At 33.9% G+C, this 21,022-nt stretch overlaps 1 protein-coding gene across 4 annotated transcripts in view; it reads left to right on the top strand.

Moving 5' to 3' along the window:
- The window catches only part of LOC150108594 (lysine-specific demethylase 4C-like), a 366,824-nt gene that overhangs the window by 282,290 nt on the left and 63,512 nt on the right, over positions 1–21,022 (top strand). For all 4 annotated transcript variants that reach the window (XM_090390884.1, XM_090390883.1, XM_090390881.1 and 1 more), the window contains exon 15: positions 18,746–18,940. In XM_090390884.1, the coding sequence (XP_090247010.1) occupies positions 18,746–18,940 (195 nt within the window). The remainder of the gene's footprint in view (positions 1–18,745; positions 18,941–21,022) is intronic.

Genomic DNA, 21,022 nt, shown 5'->3' with positions numbered 1-21,022 from the left:
CATATCTGCAGTCTCTAGTCTTTGGTCAAGTGTTTTACTTCTGACCCAGCTCTCAGATCCATAAGTTAAAACTGGTTTGAACACTGTCTATACAGCTAATTTAGTGTTCCGACTAATTTCTCTCTTATTCCATATGAATTTATTCAATTGACTTCCCACCGTACCAGCTTTGCTGATTCTGTTGTCTATTTCTATGTTTAATTTACTATCTTCACTAATAATCGTGCCTAAGTAGCTGAAATGTTTTACTTGTTCCATAGGATTCTCCATTCACAACACAGTTGACATTTTCAATGATTCTGCCTATTTTCATTGTCTTTGTCTTTTTATTGCTGACCTTCATACCATATCTATTACAACAGTTATTCAATTTAGTCAGGGAATCTTGCAGACTTGTAGCAGATTTATTTAGAAGTATAACATTGTCGGCATAAAGCAAAGAGCTGACATTAACATCTCCAATTTCGATATCATGTTTAATACCACTTTCCATCATAATGTGATCCATATAAATAATGAATAACAGAAGGGATAATGTACATCCTTGTCTCACACCAGATTTAACATTAAACTATTTTCCTGTACTTCCTTCAATTCTAACTGCTGACTTACAACTCAAATAAAGGCTAAGTATTGCTTGATATAATGCCCCATTGACACCATATAACTGCAGCGTATTGAATAGCTTCTCTCTTGGCACCTTGTCATATGCTTTTTCCAAATCGACAAAACTCAAATACAGATCTTTGTTATATTCCCATGATTTCTCCACTATTTGTCGTAAAGTGAAGATCTGATCCTGACAGCCTCTATTTGGCCTGAATCCAGCTTGTTTTTCACCCAGCTTTTCTTCCACAATTCTTATCAACCGTTTCTCAAATATACTTGCATAGATCTTGCCAGGAACACTCAGTAGGGAAATCTCACATTAATCGCCTCTGTAATTCTCACATTCAGCTTTATTTCCATTTTTATATATGGACACTATGAGAGCTCTACTCCAATCATCGGGAATTCGTCCCTCTGTCCAGGCTTTCTGAACTATGCAGTGCAGCCACTGTAAGACTTTTATACCACCATACTTCAGCATTTCTGGTCGAATATCATCTACTCCTGCTGCCTTTCCACATTTCAAGCCTTTGACGGCTTTTTCTACCTCAAGTATCGATACGTATTCCTGACTGCATGCCTGGTCAGTGTTTTTTACCACTGTGCTGTCATCACTGCTTGTTTCATTTAGCAGTTTTTCAAAGTAATTACTCCATACTTCAAGGATATCTTTTTCCCCTGTTTTCATGTCACCTTTATCATCTCTAACTTCTTTTACAGCACTCTTTCCTCCATTCCTAAGCTTCTTCAACAACCTCCAGAATATTTTGCCACCTTCTTGATATTCATTTTCTATATTCTTGCCAAAGTCCTCCCATGACTTTTGTTTAGCTATTTTACACTAGCTAACCAGTGAAGTCGTTTGATTCATTAAATTGTAATGAAAACGTAACACACTGGTGAATGTCTGATATTAACCGAGTATTCAGATCGGCACTTAAAATTACACTCTTCTCATAACTGTTGTTCTGGAAAGTTGTAAATCTTTAATATTCGAAATTATTTAATTTTTATTTTTAAAATCAGAAAATAAAGATTCTGCTGCTGCAAGAAACGATTCTTTTATTAAGTCTCCATCAGTAAAAGGCTTTTTTGCTTTTGCTAATAAATGACAGACTTTCAAAGATGCAATAGTGACTGATATTGGTCTGTTTATTACTTTCGAAATCATATTTTGTTGTCCAGAAAGCCCTACCTTTAAATTTATAATTTTTGATTTACGTACACCTAAACCTCTTTTTACGTGATGGATACGTTCCTAAAAAGTACATGTAATTAGAATTCACGTAAAAAGAACTACTGACTCCATAGAAAAAGTGAAGATTGGTTCCAAACCTAAAATAAAAGCAAAATAATGAAAAAAAAATAAACATTAAATTCGTTAGGATCATAAGATTTTTATTTACATTTCATGGAGAACACACATACATATAATGAATTTTAATAACTTAAAAAAAAACATATTCATTTCAGTTGTTTGTTAAGGATTCTATAAAAAAATTATGTTATTCGCTATCAGTTTCTGACAATAAATTTCTGACTTTTCTAGAACAACATCCCTTGTATATGATGATAATTTCGCAATCATGTGAGGGCTGGATTAAAATCTTCGTTTAATGAAATGAAAGTTTGAAAATTACATATAGCTTACCATTTATTATTTCTTGGCAAAATTATTAATTTTATAATGCGATTTTTATTTTGATTTCACTTAAAAAATGCAGTAACTGTGTTGTCTACTCAAACACCAAATTCAAACTGCTAAGAACTGCTTTTATATGTGCAGTCAGTTGTGTAATTCGGGGAATTCCCAATAAATGAAATTCATAAGAATTTAGAATTTTCTTAATTGAAACGAGAATGCAATTCTACAAAATTCTCAGAATTTTCTTGAATTACAGATTTTTTCGTAACTTAGACTTTAGGTTGGTCGGGTAAAGGTGAATAAAAATCTCATAAAAAAAATTTTTTTTTTTGATGTGTCAATTCGTGTAAAAAAATTCGCACAAAAAGGTTTAGGTCTATTTCCGAATTTTTGGGAAAATCATCATATTTTGCATGTAGCGATTGAAAATGTCTCTCAATATTATCTTTTTTTAGAATTGCTACAAATGAATTACAAATCAAACAACAACACTTTCCATTTACCATTGTAAAGAAAAAATCCGTTTCCCATGCCTTGTGAAAATGATACATCTTCGATTTCTTTGATACACTCATGATTATCCTCAAATTAAACGAAACGCATATGATATGCTTTTGTTATACTTTTACTTTTGCTATCCGGTCGTTACTGGGACATTATAAACTTTTATTATTATTTAACTTGTGATGTCTTTTACTCTATACTTTATTCTCCATTATTCTAATTTGCTGTGCGCGCTTTCTTTCTCTCAGAATCTCTCTCTTTATCTTGTTACGTGCTATGTTTATCTACCTTTTGCGTTACGAGTCTTATGCGTAAGATATTTGAAAAGTTATTTAAAATGAGACTGCGCCACTAATATCTTTGATTAGCAAAAAGAACTCAAATATACAGCTGGTAGATTTCTCTCTCTCTTTCTCTAACACAAATTCCTACATTAAAACTTTCACAAACAGTCGTCTATTCTTTTTCTTAATTTCACGCTTTGGCCAACTCACTTAGATTCCCGCTCAACAAGTCCGATTTATTTTAGAAACAGTGCAGGTAAATAAACAAACAGGCAGCACTCTTTTAACAAGAAAGTCAAATGACAATTATTTACATTACTATGAAATATACACAATTTTAACATTAGGGAGATTGCTTTCTCTATCCATCTATAAAAACTCTTTAGCAAAAATTAGAACCTTCTTTCTTCAACATTAAATACTTTCTTTAACACATAAGGTTACCTTCTCTCAGTTTACAAATTTTTACTTATTAATCTCTAAGCTTACTCATAAAGAGGTTACCTAAATCTGTGTTAAGTTATCTTTACACATTTGATATCAACCTCTAACATGCCAATTGTTTCTCTTATGGACATTTCTTAACACTATTAAACATATATCTTAAAAGTCTTTCTTGTATCAACTATAACAGGAATTATATAAAAGTTTTGAACTTACAAAGGCTCTGTATCTCACATTCAGTCAAAAGTCTTTCATTAACAGTTCTATGGCAATTCTTTAGTCTCGGTTCTTCAGGAAATTTTGGCTCGGCTGCATCTCATCGGGAACGTAGTGGGCTGTGGGCTCATTCAGCTCTGGCAAAAGGTTGCTCTCCCTCAGCGAAAAGAAAAACTTACGAGCGAAGGTGCTTGGGGGAAATTTGCCTTGCCTTTTCTCCTCTGCTTGGGCTTGCCAAAAATGCCTGGACGACTGCCTTCTTTTTCTGCCGTTTCAACAGCTAGAATTGCTGTTAACTGGATCCCTCTCTGGCCTTGAAACTTTTCTCTGGAAATTGGAACTCTTCCTTTCGGCAATTTAAAACCTTGTCTGCGGCCTAGAAGTAGTCTCTCTCTCTAGCGACGTCTCGAACCGAGAAGCTGCTTTCTGGAAGCGGGAAACTCCTCTCTCAAGCAATGTGGATCCGGGCAGCCTCCTCTCTGACAGCAATTCTGCAACTGGACCCATTCAGCTTGTTTCAATCCCTTTTTATTAGGCCTCCTCTGAGACCTTGCACGAAGTTTGGCAACTGGCAATCCCCAAAGAATCGGTATGAGTCTTTCATCTTAAGTTTCAAGTTTGGCACGCCTTTGGTTCTCCTCCGCTTTCTTTTGATTGTAAGTTGCCAGCCATCGGAAAGTTGTTTGAACTCTTTCTGACTGACTTCGGAGATGTTTACACTTATAGTCTGCAAGCCTTTCTCATACATACAAGTTTCAATAACAATCTTTTTAATGCCGCCATGTACACTCTAACATATTCTTATTAAAGCAGTACATACAGTTAGCTTCAAAAGAGTTATATACAAAAACATCTTATACAAACTATACTGAGACAAAGTTTATTTTTTTACAATATTCACATGGGACTTAACCTAAGTAAAAAAATCGATGTAATGTGCTTTTGAATATTTAAGCTACAATTGAGTTTTTACACTTTGCTTATAATCGTATTCATTCAGCTCGCTGTTTGACTTCCACTGATCCAAATTAATTCATTTACCCGGACTTATAAGAAAATTACTGATTTCACAATTTTAACGAAAAATAAATAAACAATAGCAATTCACTTAAAGTGATTTAAAAATAATACAAAATAATGATAAATAAAATGTTATTTTTTCAGTTTTAATTAAATTTGTAAGGAAGGAGGAATACATAAGAGATCGACCAAAAATCGCTCTGCGATCGACAGTTGAATACAGTTGATGTTTTCTGTTTCCTGTGCTTATTTTCTTACTTTTGGTCTTTTTATCAGAGGTTTTTATTCCACATTTGTCAAAGTAGTTATTTAACATCAAACCATCACATTGTGCATCTTTTGATTCTCACTGTTCATTTGCACTGTAAGTATTACCTATGTTGACTGAGTTTTAATGGTATAGATGCGAACATAGATTGATAAGAAAATAACTATTTATTGACTTAATTGCTAATATTTTGCTGGTATTCTATCCAGCATCTTCAGAGCACGCAAACAAAGTTTGTTACATAGCGAGAAAACCACAATCCCGTATAACAGTGGGACTAGTATGAGCGAAGACTAAATACTAGTATGGGACTAGTATTTAGTCTTCGTGTTACATTGTGGCATGTAACACGAAGACTAAAGTTCTAATTAGGCCATCTAAGTTGGGAAAAAAAAAAAAGAACGAGTGAGAAAGCAGGATGACTGCCTCCCAAATTTTTGGTAGATTTATTACAGCCATATTTGTTGAGGTTTGGAGTATGTTTCAAGGCTTCTGTTGATTCCAGGAACCAGCTCTCTGACTTGTAAAAGGTTCTGTGCATCACTTTTGTTTTTTTTTTTTTCAATTGATCTTGTGTGCAGGGATATCCAAAGCATGGTGCTAGACCCGACTTGCCATAGCAGAAATGCCAGATATATTTTTTGTGTTCACTTAGGCAGATGTCCACAGTCCTGGCCAAAAGAAACTGTCAACAAACTCAAGCCCTTCTACATTAAAACATCCAGGATATATGGAGCTCCAAAAATTCACAAACGAGGTACACCTTTATGCCCTATTGTAGATAGTATAAACATTCGTACATATAAACTTGCTAAACATTTAGCCAAACTACTATCCACTTTCACAAACAATTCTCCCTCTTTTGTTAAAAATTCTACCCACTTAAAAAGTATTTTAGAAAACCATACCTTATTAAAAAGTTCAGACTTAATGGTGAATTTTGATATCACCTCACTATTCACAAATGTATCATTAACTGAACCCCTTAATTTACTGAATTCCCAATTTCCACCTGATATATTTCAACTATTTAAATTCACAGTACAGGCAGGTTATTTTACATGGAATGGGAAAATATACAAACAATTAGATGGGACAGCTATGGGATCCCCTTAGCCAACTTTTACATAGAACATCTACATATATTTTACATAGCTATCAATACAGCCACTCTCAAATGTAGTCTCTCTGGCTACACTATGTTGATGATGTGTTTGCTATTTGGCCACATGGCCCAGACACATTGAATACATTTTTAGTGCATTTAAATAGTCAGCATCCAAAAATCCGCTTCACAATGGAATTAGAAGCCAGTGACTGTCTGCCCTTCCTGGACACACTAATCACTGAATCCAGAAGGTTCTTTATCATTCTTGGTTTATAGAAAACCCACACATACAGGGAGATATTTACACAAACAATCACACCATCACCCATCTCAATAATATGATATTCTAAAAACACTAACCCACAGAGCTAGAGCAATTTGTTCCGATGACATTGCTCTCACTGCTGAACTTTCTCATCTACGTCACACCTTCTTGACCAATGGTTATAATCCCCATAAGATAGATAAAATACTAAATGCTCCCCAGAAATCCCCCCCTTCCAATGTCTACCACAGAAGACCACAAAAAACTGTCACCATCCCATACATTAAAGGCACATCTGAAAAGATATCTTGAGTGCTTAACAAACACAAACTATGCACCGTATTTAAACCTTATGTGAAATTGGCAACTCTCATCCATTCACCTAAGGACAGATTCAGGAATCTATGAAGTACCCTGTTCATGTCATCGAGTCTACTATGGACAGACAGGAAGAACTGTGGACATCTGCCTCAGTGAACACAAAAAATATATCCAGCACTTTCGCTATGGTAAGTCAAGTCTAGCAGACCATGCTTTGGATACCCCTGCACACACGATCGATTGGAAAAAAACAAATGTGATGCACATAAGCTTTTACAGGTCAGAGAGGTTGTTCCTGGAATCAACCAGAAGCCTTGAAACATACTCCAAACTTCAACAAGTATAGCTCTATAAATCTACCAGAGATTTGGGAGACGGTCATCCTAAGACCAAATTACTACCTGCTTTCTCTCTCGTTCTCTCTTTTTTTTTTTTTTACCAACTTAGATAGATGGTGCCTAATTAGGACTTTAGTCTTTGTGTTGCACATTACAATTGCTCATACTAGTCCAGATTGTGGTTGTCTTCTACTGTAACAAACTTTGTTTGTGCAGTAATATTTTGCTAGATAGAATACCAGCAAAATATTACCAATTAAGTCAATAAATAGTTATTTTCTTATCAATCTGTGTTTGCATCTATACCGTCAAAACTCAATCAGCATGTACAACGAATGCATAAGTCTTTCCACATGTTTAAGTATTATGTATGTATCATTCTGCATAAGTTTCTGTTAGCATCATACATATTTGGTGATTTAATGACTGAACTTTATAGGGTCAATAAAACTTTATATCAGTAGAAATGTGGTTTCTTGCAGTATGTTTTTTTTTTTTTTTTAATGAACAAAGCTTAAATAATATCCTTAATGTATTTTCAGAATCTTTCAGCTATTTATTGTTATGAGAATACTAAGTGATATTCTTTCTTTTTTGGTCACAATCCTCAATCCAGAGTGACAGAAGATGCTCCACCTCAGTCATTAAATGGCTTCTATTTCAGGTGATCTGCATGCTTCAAGAAGCAGTAGAATACAAAGAAACTTTTCTTTGTTCTTTGTATTCTTTGCTCTTATTTAATATAGTCCAAACTGTAGACTTGCTGTTTCCCAGGTCACCCACAATTATTGTATTACTAGCACCGCTTTCATGTCTCTTAATGACTTCCAGCTTTTCTGCTCGCTGCAGATTGACAACAAAAAATTTTGCATAACATAAAAAATCGCGCTAACTGATTACTCACTCACATAAATTTGAAATAGTATCATTTCACTTAATCGTGCTAACTGATTATCGTGCATATCGAATTTTGCTTTAAGCAGAGTTTTCCTGTACGCATAAAATTACATATTACGTGGGGTGAGTGTACATCCTTGCGTTAACAAATGGAGTGTAAAAAATGTTTATATCTCATGAGCTGAAATGGAGAAAGTAGAGTTTAATATCCTTTCTGTTAGTATCATACGGTGATCAGCATTCGTTTCAGACAAATTATGGAGACTACAACCATGTTAGAAATAATTACTTTAATTTCCCGACATTTCAACCTTCGTATTAAGGTCATCATCTGGAGTATACACGTATATACAGAGACAACCTATATTACATTTCAAACGGTATGCCAAGGAGACAATAATTTGATCATCTGTTATTCTACTGGCCTGACCTCTAGTGGGGAAAAAAACTACATCAAATCTATATTCTATTTATAACATTAGAGAACAATTCATATAGATAGTTTTATTGCAGGCAAAAGTCGTGTCCTAATTTAGCATGACAGTTGTTATATTAGAGTTAAGATCCTAGATTATTTACACTCCTATTTATAATTAACTTTTGGATGAAAAGGTTATATGGGTAGAATATGTGCCTTCCATATTCTTGGGATTTTTAGACCATCATTATTGTTATGATTAAGGTGATTGATAAGAATTTCACAGACCTCCTTAAATTCATGTTCATACCACATTTTGGTGTGGTTTAAAAAACAGGTGCCTTTCCAGTCAATTCTATGTAGAGTATTCAGGGCAAGATCAAAAAGGCTGGATTTACCATAATTATTAAATTTAATGTACCATTTACGTTCCTTTTTTCAGATAGGAATTGTGCGTCCTGTTTCACCTATATAGATGCATTGAATACATACAGTATACTCCAGGGTGGGCCAGCAGAGGAAGTGGATCCTTGGATGAATTGAATAAGATCTTTAATTTTGCAGGAGGTTTAAAGGTGGTGTTAAGGTTGTATTTTTGTAGTATTCTGTTTATTTCATCTGATGTCCCTTTAAATTATGGAATGATTACAGTTTTATCGTAATCTAGTTGTTGTTTTTTTAAGTGAGGTCTTGTGAAGAATTTTGTTGATAGTATTTTGGCTGTAGCCATTTTTCAAGAAGGTATTGCTGAAAACTTTTAATTCATCTTGAGCTGTGGTAGAAAAAAAGTGTTTTTTTAAATGGTGTATAGTGTGACTTTTGTGAATTGTGCCACATTTTTTTCTCAGTAACACAAGTGTTCTTAGTGGTTCTGCTTTTGGAGTTTTGTTGTTTTATATATTGTTATTTTTGGGTTACCAAGAAGGCGAGGTCACAGTTGGCATCATCTGCGGTGGAAGAGAAGGTAAATTTTCGCTATTTAGTGTAGTTGAATGTAGCATTTATATTTATGTGTATATATGTACATAGTCACACCCCGACTTACGCGAATCCGGAGTTACGTGGTTTCTTATATGTACGTATTCCCATCCCGCTTCATGCCTCACCACTTGTCATATCTTTCCGGCACCGGCCGCATTCGCCAGTGTCTCACATGCTGTAAACAAGCACTGACGTGTTTCGCACGGTCTCCATTCATACACGATTTTTATAGTCTACAAACCTTGTGATTGTTTAATGTTATGTTCTTGATAAAAATTTTATCACATAAAAAATAATGTTGTTCGAAAGAAGCAAGTCCGATTCTTCTACAGCTAGCAAGAAAAGAAAAACATTGACTTTGGAAACAAAACTCAACATTATTAAGGATTTTGAAGGCAGAATGAAAATTTGTGAGCTAGCAAAGAAGTTTGATCTACAAGAATCCACAGTAAGAACAATCATAAAAGAAAGGTTTACAGATTTTGGAGGACATAGATTCTAACAAGGAATGAATTGTAGCCACAAGGCAAGGAATAAAAAAGTCATTAGCTTGCTATGAAGTAATTTTGCATGAAAGAAAAAGACATTATGCCATCAGGCGAATCTATTAGATTTTATGAAACCATCGACATCGAAATAACTTTCTTTTTTTTATCTCCGAAAAACTATAATTATGATTATATTTCTTTAAAAAATTTAAAAGCCTTGGGCCATCTGTCTCTGATTGGGTACCAGTGGAGATTGAACTGCCCACTCAGTCTCCAAAAGTTAGATAGGGCTAAATGGCCTCGCCTACTCCCATATACGGGAATAAAAAGGCGTTAGCTGATTTTTTTTTTTTTTCTTTAAAAAATAGGTATTTTTGTAAACCTTTGGTCCCAATTAACTAATATTTTGTATGTTTATATATATAAATTACATGCAAAATTATACCCAGAGTTATGCGAATTCGACTTGCACGCTTTTTGTTGGTCCCACCTACCGCGTAACTTCGGGGTATGACTGTATGTATATATATAATACAGTGTTTATATATATTTAGTGTGGTAGAATCATGGTGGCCACAGCTGCAATCACAAATGGCGTGTCACCAAGTCCTCCGCCCATTTAAGAACTCTATTATGCGTAACATAATAAAGGACTTTGTGGCAAATGAAACAAGCGCTGTCAGCATTGTCGTAGAAAACTCCCAACAGGAATACAGTCAAAAATACATACTTGAAGTAGAAAAAGTCCTCAAAAACCTGAAATGTGGAAAAGCAGCTGAAGCAGACAAATTTCATCAGAAATGCTGAACTATGTAGGTATAAAAGTTTTAAGTAGCTTCATTGCATAATTCAGAAGGGCTGAACAGAGGGTCGGATTTCAGATGATAGGAGCAGATCTGTCATAATACCCATCTATAAAAAGGGAAATAAAACTGAATGTGAGAATTACAGAGGTATTTTCCTACTGAGTGTTCCTGTTAATATTTATGCAAGTATATTTGAGAAACAACTAAGAAAAATTGTGGAAGGGAGGCTTGGAGAAGAACAAGCTTGGTTCAGGCCAAATCGAGGTTTGCAGGATCAGATTTTTACTTTAAGACAAATAGCTGAGAAATGAAAATATAACATGGATCTATATTTAAGTTTTGTATATCAGGAAAAGGTACATGAGAAGATACCAAGAGAAAACATGTTCAAAACACTACAGTTTTATGGTGTAAATGGAACATTATATCAAGCAGTACTTAGTCTATATGTAAGTTTTATGTCAGTAGTTACAGTTGAAGGATGTACAGGAAGATGGTTTGATGTTAAATCAGGTGTGAGGAAAGAGTGTATCTTATCTCCATTGTTATTTATCATCTATATCAGCATCTCTCAACCTTTCTAAGCCCAAGGACCAGTAAAATGCCTAAAACAATTCTGTGGACCACTAAGTTACTGAGGCGTAGCTGGGTGGGGGTGGGGGGGTCCATCCCTGGCTGCACCTTTTTTGGCGTTTATGAAAGCTTGCCTTACTGTCTATAAAACAGCAACTGAGTGATGAAATGAACTTTGACAATGTGATCGACGATTTTGCGAACAGAAAAGCAAGAAAAATAACATTTTAGAATGTCGGAATTAAAGTTTTACTTAAAAAATAAACATAGCATTTTTAATTTATTTCCCTATGCGTCGTTTTAACTTTTTTGTAATTTTTTTTAAAAAAACCTATGTAGGAATTACCAACATTTCGGAAAAACTGTGCCATTTATAACATAATAAATCTAAAAGATGTTTTCAATACATATGGAAACATAATTAATTAAATTGGAAGTAAACGATTAAAAGTGTATCATCATTGGACAAAGTTTTGATTTTTATTAAATAAATAAATAAAATGATATAATCATGTTAGTACTTACTTTTAATGAGATGGTTGAGCTTCTCAGCCCTTGCAGAGTTGCTGGATATCTAGCTCAATATTGGCCAACTTCAGTCGAAGATCGGCACACACACACTAAGACGATTTCTGTATTTTGTTTTTATTTGAAGGAGCAATGAAAATACTTTCTCACAAAGATAGGTTGTAGAAAAGTGCAGGACGATTTTAAGTTCACTGTCACTTGAAAACTCAATTAACTGTTCCTTTTTCTATAATGAAAGGTTGTTCTCGTGACTGCAAGCCTGAAATCGATCGCGAAGCCACAGAAATTTCTTATAAAAGTTATTCGGAAAATATTTTTCAAAATTCCGTTTCAGATTTTTGATATGGTCATAAACCCTTTCCACAAACTCAGAATGAACAAAAATATTATTTTCCACTAAAAAGGATTCCATGTTGGAAAAGGTGCAAATTGTCTGTCTTTTAGATAATTAATCCATAAAACCAGTTTTTACTCGAATGCCTTTATTTTGTCGTAGGCATCAAGAACAGTTAAAAATTTTTCCTGCTGGGAGTGATTTAGTTCACTTAATTTCAGAAAAATGTCTGAAAGATAGGATAGTGTTGATAACCATGCTTCATCAACAAGGAGTGATGCAAAATCAGAATTACGTTCATTTACAAATAATAAAACTTCGTGCCTTAATTGAAATAATCTTGTTAGTACTTTGCCCCTGGAAAGCCAGTGAATTTCAGAATGAAGCAAAAGTTGTGTATATTCACTGCCCATTTCATCGCAGAGTACTGAAAATAACCTGTGATTTAATGGTCGAGCTTTAATAAAATTAACTAGCTTGACAGCATTGTATAGCACAGTTTTAAATTCTGGTGGCATTCCTTTGGAGGCTAACGCTTCCCTATGTATGAAACAATGCACCCAATTCACATCCGGAGCTGCTACTTTGATCTTAGAAACAACTCCACTATGCCTGCCTGTACGAGCGCGAGCTCCATCCGAACAGAAGCCTATACATTTTTCCCGCTGGATCCCTTTGTGTATTATGTAATTATTGAGAGTGTGAAATATTTCTTCTCCAGTTGTTCAGGATGACAAAGTTCTACAAAACAGAATATTATCATGAATGTTGTTATCATGCGCATATCTTACGTAGCATATTAACTGCGCATCATGTGTAACATCAGTAGTCTCATCTATTTATAACACATAATAAGGTTCTTAACTCTTTCGATTAACTGAGATTCTATGTCACCTGCCATATCATTAATTCTGCGACTGACAGGGTCATTTGAAAGAGGAATCAAATCAACATCTTTTAGTAACTTGTTGCAAAACATAGTTTTTACCACAGCTTTTATAGCTGAAAGTAGTAAATTTTCCCCGATAGAATGAGGTTTCCTTGTTTTCGCTATGCACAAACTTAAGAGATAGGATGCTTCCAGTGCTTTGCTATTAATGGAACCCATGGCTGAATTCCCGTGATTTAATGTCCCTAAGCATCACTTAGGGACATTAAATTCAATTGGCTTATTTTTCACATCATAATGTTTAGTTTCTAAATGTCATCAGAGTTTTGCAGGTTTCATGCACTCATTCGACAACACTTCATAACACAAAACACATTGAGGTTTCTGTTCACTTTCATCTCCACACCAAATAAACCCGAATATCAACTGTCATATTTCCTACTGTATTTTTTCTTTGAACTGCTTGTTTCTTCTACTTTAATAGTATCAGATTTACTCGCCGTTACAACATATGTATTACAATTAGGGTTAGCATTACTTATTTCATTTGCTCTTCTTTTCAAAGTCCTAGTTCTAAGCCACTTTTCCATTATTAAAAAAAACGTTTCCGAAAAATATATAAATATATAAATACTAGGGTTAACTCACGACACACTTTGTTCAAGTATCACTTAGCACTTCTGAAGATATACTGAGCCTTGGTTGAAGGAAACCTTCAATAATAAAAATCAATATACAACAAGCAATTGGTTGAAATGTGGATAACACATGTTCACTTCAAATCTGACAAAACAGCAAGGGAAGGCGGAAGCAATAAAACTATATTGTTTTTCACTTTACCCCTCTTTTATTATTCGTCATTCTGCAGCTACAAATTTAGCGGCAGAATGACGAATAATAAAAGAGGGGTGAAGTGAAAAACAATATAGTTTTTTTGCTTTCCATCTTTGAAAATTCTGACCCTATTTGTTGGTTTTTTTAAGACTCCATTTGATTTCAATAATTTTTACTTATTCAATTTTAATTTAAGTCTGCCTGCGGACCACCTGTCCCATCATCGCAGACCACAGATTAAGAAACACTGATCTATATGGATCACATTATGAAGGAAAGTGGTATTAAGTCTGATATCAAATTTGGAGATTTTAAATAACTAAATTGAATAATTATTTTTAAGGCTATTTAGCCTATTTTTGTTTAGGAGTGTCCCTTTTATAATTGGCTTTTTATTCAAATTTTAGGGCATTACTGATATTTTATATAGACAGAGATATATGAAGAATATATAGGAGGAAAAATTCGGATAATCTTTTTAGGATGTTGTTGGCTGTCTTCTTATTCAGTGGCATCCCGGTGTGTGTGTGGCGATATACTGCTGTTGAAGGAAGTATGATTGTGGGGGGGGGAATAGAGAAATGTGGGAGAATTATTGATGAATCAAGGCGTATGTGAGCTTTTTGAAAAACCTGTTTTATTATTATTATTATTATTATTATTAAAGGTGGGCGAAGGATACTTTGGAGGGGTGAAAATAGAAATTTTTTGGGGAAGGGGAAGGATATGATGGGATAAGATTAGTGGTGGTAGTAATGGGGTGTGAGCCGTTTCGACAGTGCATCGTCTTCAGAGTTCGTGGGAGAAGTGGAGGCTATGTCATGCTGGCTTGGTGTCTCTGTATTTTGTGTATCTGTGTTATTTCCTGTTGGTCAAAGTCATGACCTAATTTTTATGTTACAGAGCTTTCAACTCTCGGAGATTATGGAAAAATAAATATATTTAAAAAATTCTGGTAAAATTCCCATGTTACTCCATAGAAGAGTAACATGGGAATTTTACCAGAAATAATACCTATAAGTTGAATAACTTTATAATAAATTTGGTATGAAAATCAGTAATAAAATGACAAAGAAAATGAAAATATCAACTGCATCCTGAATGGTGAAATTGTTTAGGCACAATTTTTTGTGAAGATGTTAAATTAGATATGGAAATAGACAAAAGAATTAACAAATCCGGTTGATATGATGTCATCCAACTAAATTTATATGCAATAAGAGAGAAATTAGTCAAAACACTAAACCAATTCAATCCAGTTTAAACTCACGGATCTGAGAGCTGGGTTAAAAATGAAACACTTGGTCAAACACTGGAGACCTCTGATATGAGAGTTCTGAGAAATATTAGTGAACAGGTGGCATCAGTGGCAGTATCATATTAAAAATTATTATATCAGTAAAAAACTTGACATTGTTAGCATTCAGGAATGTGTTAGCAGAGCTAATCTCAGATAGTATGGTCACTTAAACAGAATGGAAAAGGAAAAGTTAGCAAAATGAGTCTTCTATACCAGGATGACAGTAAAAATATTCAGACCACGATCTAAGTCAGGGGTCGCCAAAGTCATTTGCCTGTCAACCCCTTCAAGCATTTCTTGACTTTTTATCGATCCCCTATATTTTACTATTATGTAATTATAATAGGACAAGCAAAAAAAGACACTTATTGAGTTTTTAGATTTTTATTTTATAGTTGCAGTGTTTATTGTATGTATAATATAGTATATATTATTATATTACTAATACTACTACTATTACTATCACTAGTAATATCACTGGTATTACTAGTGATATTAATAAACTACTGGTATTACTACCAGCGCTGCTCAACTCTTCAACATAGAGAAGTTTAGTTCGTGAATGAATAACGATTGAATTATAATATGTATGTTGATGAATTTTAGAACATTAATGCTCACTTGTATGTCGATGCGCAAAAATGAGACTGGGATCGAATACTTGTAAGTATCAGTAAATAAGAACCACTCACGTGTTGCAATCTCCCACTGCGCCAGCCGGCAGGAACCACCAACATCCTTTATTGGTAAATACGTCATTTTTGGCCTACTTGATTGGCCTCAGTAACTATTTTCATGACCTTACTCCATCTTACAGGTCCTATTCATGGACCTGTAAGATGGAGGTACTGATCCCACGATTCACTCTTAATTGCGTTGTCATTACCTCCATGTCTTTTGTCATAGAGGTAATCCAAGTTAACCGAATTAAATATTACTCATACAATGATGTCTTATATTTTTCTGTCCACCCATAACAATGTCATATCAACCCCTTTGGCGACCACTGATCTAGGTGGATGGATACAGTAAGACGTGCCTTAGAACACTGAAAAATAAGATATGACAGATTGATTTGGAGGAAAATTGTTGATCGGAAAGTTAGTAATGATGTAACTTTTTCATGTAGTACTATAATAATATTCTGAACACCCTTTGAAGATATGTATTAGGAATTTGATGATGGTGAATGATTTTTTTTAATATGGCGTATTTTTAGGACGATAAGACGTGCCCCAAATTTATTAGACGATTTTTAGAAAAAAAAAAAATTTTATTATATAAAGATATTTACAAATTCTTACTTAATTTTTATTTATTGTTACAATCATTTGTATTAGCAATATTCAGTTCATCTTCACTCTCGGTACTATCACTCGTCTCGTTAATGTCACCATTCGTATTACTTTCGTCTGAACTATTGTTGCCACTCCCTTCAAAAACTGCATCATCTTTGATAACATCCATGGCATTACTTAACCTGCATTTCTTAAATGACTTTATAATCATCTCTTCTTTCACAGCTTCCCATGAATTTTTCACCCAGGTACATACTTCTGAAATTGTTGGCTGTTTCATACGTCCTGTTGCTGTAGCATCGTGATTTGGCTTTGCCATCCATTTGTTCCACTCTTCCCGCATATAATTTTTGAATGGTTTATTAATAGATCTATCGAAGGGTTGTAATTGACTTGTAAGGCCTCCAGGAATGACAGCTAATTCTGTATTCATTTCTTTTAGAAGCTTCTTGGTTGATTCTATTTTATGCACTCTGAATTGATCCAACACTAACATCGCAGCTTTTTAAACAACGCACCTGGATGTTTTGCCCATATCTTTTATATCTATGCCTTTATCTTGAACGTGGATAATAATGCCATGAGGAATTTCATCTCTCGGTAACATTTTTCTCTTGGAGATTAACATGGCAGGTAGTTTTGTTCCATTCGTGCAACAAGCTAAAACTACGGTGTAGTGAGTTTTTTCGTGACCTGTTGTTTTGATCACTATTGATTTGGTGCCTTTTGAATCTACTGTCCGATTTGAAGAAACATCAAAAGTTAGAGGCACTTCATCCATGTTCACAATTTGATTAAGCTCAAAGTTAAATTTCCTTCTCGCTGATATGACAAATCTATGGAATTCTATAATTTTAGCTTCATAGTCAGCTGGCATTTTTTGGGCTAGAGTGGTTTTTGTACACATGCATAACCTGTGTCTTTTCATAAATCTAAAGCACCAAGACAGTGATTTGGTAAAATCTAAAATTCCATTAGCAGTTGCCCATCGTTTCGCTTCAAAAATTATCATTTTCAAAATATAAGACTTATTATTAAATTGATCATATATTTAAAATGTACTTCTGTTCGTACAAATTGCCTACCGGTTTCGCTAGAAACTGACTAGCTTTCTCAAGGCTTGCACAGTACAAAAAAGTACAGGTACTAACGGTTCTTTGTATTCTTAAAAATTTTTGCATTTACCATTTTTTGTACTGTGCAAGCCTTGAGAAAGCTGGTCAGTTTCTAGCGAAACCGGTAGGCAATTTGTACGAACAGAAGTACGTTTTAAATATATGGTCAATTTAATAATAAGTCTTATATTTTGTAACATTTTATGACTGAAAACATGTACAATTATCATTTTCGTAGAAACAGATATTCCCATGTTCCGATGATTTGTTACCCAATTTTTCATTTGTACTTCTAATTCTGGCCATTTTTCTAGGTGCAAACAGAATGTTTTGTTGTGTTTACATAGCAGTTTTAATTGTTTCTCTTGTTTTCTCCACTCACGAACCATTTTTTCTGTTGGTGGTGGACCAAAATGTCTTTCTGCTGCTCTGTTTCCATATTGTTTTGCATAATTTATCACATTTAATTTATAACTCACGTTATATGAGTCTTTTTTTGTTTTACACTCATTTTTTCTAATTTTAAGATAAAAATTTTAACGACTTATAAAAAATAATTCAAATGAACCGTACAAAAGTGCATATGTTTACACACTAATGACTATTGACACTCTAAATTGGCGATTCACCCACATGCAGCGAGATAACTTAGGTACCTACCTTCAGTGGCGTACTTACTAATTTTATTAACATATTGAGCCAGTAATTGAACTTCGCTAACAACTTCGGTACAGTGTAAAGATTCATATTTTAATATTACCTTCGGACCATAAAACAAACCCCAATTTTCAGTTGATTTTTCTATGTAAAAAGGTGCGTCTTATGGTCCGAAAAATATGGCATCTTATTGACCAGTCTTTATTAAGCTGTTCTTATTTAAGAAATTTGCTTCCTAGACAACTGACCTTTTCACTCCCACATCCTTACAAAACTAATTTTCTTTCATCCATCTCATGTAGTTCTATTTCTTAGGACAATCTATTTTCTCCCCCTCCCCCCCAAACAGATAAAGACAGGAACTGCAGGTTTTGCCTTTATCTGTTTATACCCAAAAAAAAGAGCTGAAAATTACCATCTGTTTTTATTATTTTTTTTTTTTTTCAAATTCATTGTTAGTATTTTCTCTCTATCTCTCTCTCTCTATAAAATATTTGGAATTTTTGGTTTGGAATAATTATAATATAGTTTTCAACATTTACAAAACTACTTGTTTATCATGCCAGTCTATCAAAAAATTAATAACCCATTAATTTTGCTTTCAGAAATGTTACTTTTGCTATAAAATGATGTGCCGATATGGAAAGATTCAGGGTGCTTGTCTGCAGTGTACTTCTGGTAGATGTTGCATTTCATTTCACGTCACCTGTGCTCAGGCTGCAGGTCTTGTTTTTGAGTCATGTGATTGGCCTCTTCTTTGTTACATAACCTGTCCAAGGCATAGTGGCAATAAGAAAAAGGTTAGTGTCACCAAAGAAAAATTTCTATATATTTGCAATTACACAATTTTATTAATGTCATTTCATTACATAATTGTATTTAGAAACTATTTATAAACAAATGAGGTTTATATTTCTACTTTTGAAACCCACCACTGAAAATGGCATGTATGTAACATTAATTAAATATTACAGAGCCACTTCAATGAGCCAAGTTTTTGATGATACATCTGGTAGTGCCAGTTAAAAAAAAAAAACTGGCACTACCAGATATTCCTAATAAGTGAATGATGAAAAAGATGACAGTAATTATATCTCTTCAAGTACCAAAAATTTAGCTGTTTCTTGGTTACTAGAAAAGTATTTTGTAGAGAGTAATTTGCTTAAAGAGCATTGGGAAATGATGTTTCATTGACAGACAGAAGTGCAAATCATTTAACATTCAAGTAAAATTAAATTACACTTGACAAAAAATGACATTCTTATTTTTTGTAAAGAGAACTCTCATTGAGTTCTATACAGATCATCTTGTCTCCTGTGCAAATTGAAGGTCCTTAATTTTGATATTCAGCAGTGCTGGATTCCTAACTACATTGGAATTAAGTGAAATAAGACTGTAGCTACCAGATTAGTTGATCATTTTCTAAATACTATTTGTCATTCCTGTATACAAACTACAGACAGTTCATAAGATCAGATTTAATCATCAGATAGAAGTCATCATGGCAGGAAGCACTGACCAATATTGCATGAGATTAAGCCCTTGTGTAGAAACAGAAGAGAGGAAGTTGTGCTAATGGCCGATGACCCACCTGTATGTAAACAATGTAACGTGTTGTCTCACTATTCATCTCACTATTCATTAGTGGAGTGTCAGCACTTCACTCAAGATAGGAATGAATTATTCACTAATATGGCTAAGTCATATACCCTCATGCAGATCTTATCAGCCTCAGACAAATTGCATTAAGTTTTTTTTATTTTTTTAAAAAAAATTAATTTATACAAACACATGATTAAATCTTCTATTTGTAGATATTGGTTTGCTTAACTTATTTTTTAAAATTTACTGTTTATTATTTCCTTGAGTGCTGCTGTAACCCTTTGATTTCGCAAAGTATGACCTCTGCAGTCTTTGCACCAATAAATCCCATAATCAACTATCCAACCAATCTTCATGTTATGGGAAAAGGCTTTTGTCTTCAGTATTTCCAAAGCACTTAGTGTTCATCAAAAACAAATGTCAGCAGTTTTATGCTGTCTTTTATCTTAAGTCTTGTATTTATATAGGTTTTCATCCATTAATGAGCTAAATTGCTGTTAAAATAAAGAGTTGGGAAAAAAAAAAAGACTTGGTAATACATCAGGAAAAAGTAATTTTATTGTTAAACTAGACTAGTAGCTGTGCTTCCACAGCTTTTTATCTACTACTTTCATTCATACATAGAAACGAGACATTGAAGTTTTTTGTAATTTAGAAATTATATTTTGAACTTACCTGAATTGCTGTTCATTGCACTTGCAAAAACATTTGTTAATGTGGAGAAATCTTTTTTTGTAGTATATTGCTGGCCTGCTTGGCCAAATGGTAATTGTATCCATTTCCTTAACCAACAAGCTGTGGTTTTGCATCCTGCCATGGGCATGGTTGTCTTTTGGTGCCAAATGAATTTCATCACTTAGTGTGAGCCTACCATTCTGCTTATTAGTCTGAAGTGGCTTGGAAAAGTTCTGTGTTCGGTCTCTCAGGCAGCATATCTGGACTATATAAAAAAAATTAATACAAAATACAAATATATATATATATATATATGTATATATATATAAAAAATTAATACAAAAAAAGTAGAAAAAACAATCCTTAATCCACCCATTGCACTAATTGACTATACGTTTACAACTCCATGTGTGCAAGTTACATTTTAAAAAAATGATGGCATATGAGCACTAGCTTGAGTTTTTTGAGGATATAGGAAAGCAGTATCTGTGATGAAAGGACTCCTGAGAAACTTATAATAAAAGGGGAGCAGTAATTGTGACTTATCTGATGTTTCACATATATGCAACATTCCACTTTTATGAAAGCTCTTTTTTGTTTTGTAA

The sequence above is a fragment of the Typopeltis vanoorti genome, chromosome 3 (assembly GCF_054136105.1).
Source record: "Typopeltis vanoorti isolate ZY-2024b chromosome 3, IOZ_Tvanoo_1.0, whole genome shotgun sequence".
NCBI lineage: Eukaryota > Metazoa > Arthropoda > Arachnida > Uropygi > Thelyphonidae > Typopeltis > Typopeltis vanoorti.
This window is presented reverse-complemented; position numbering and strand designations above follow the sequence as displayed.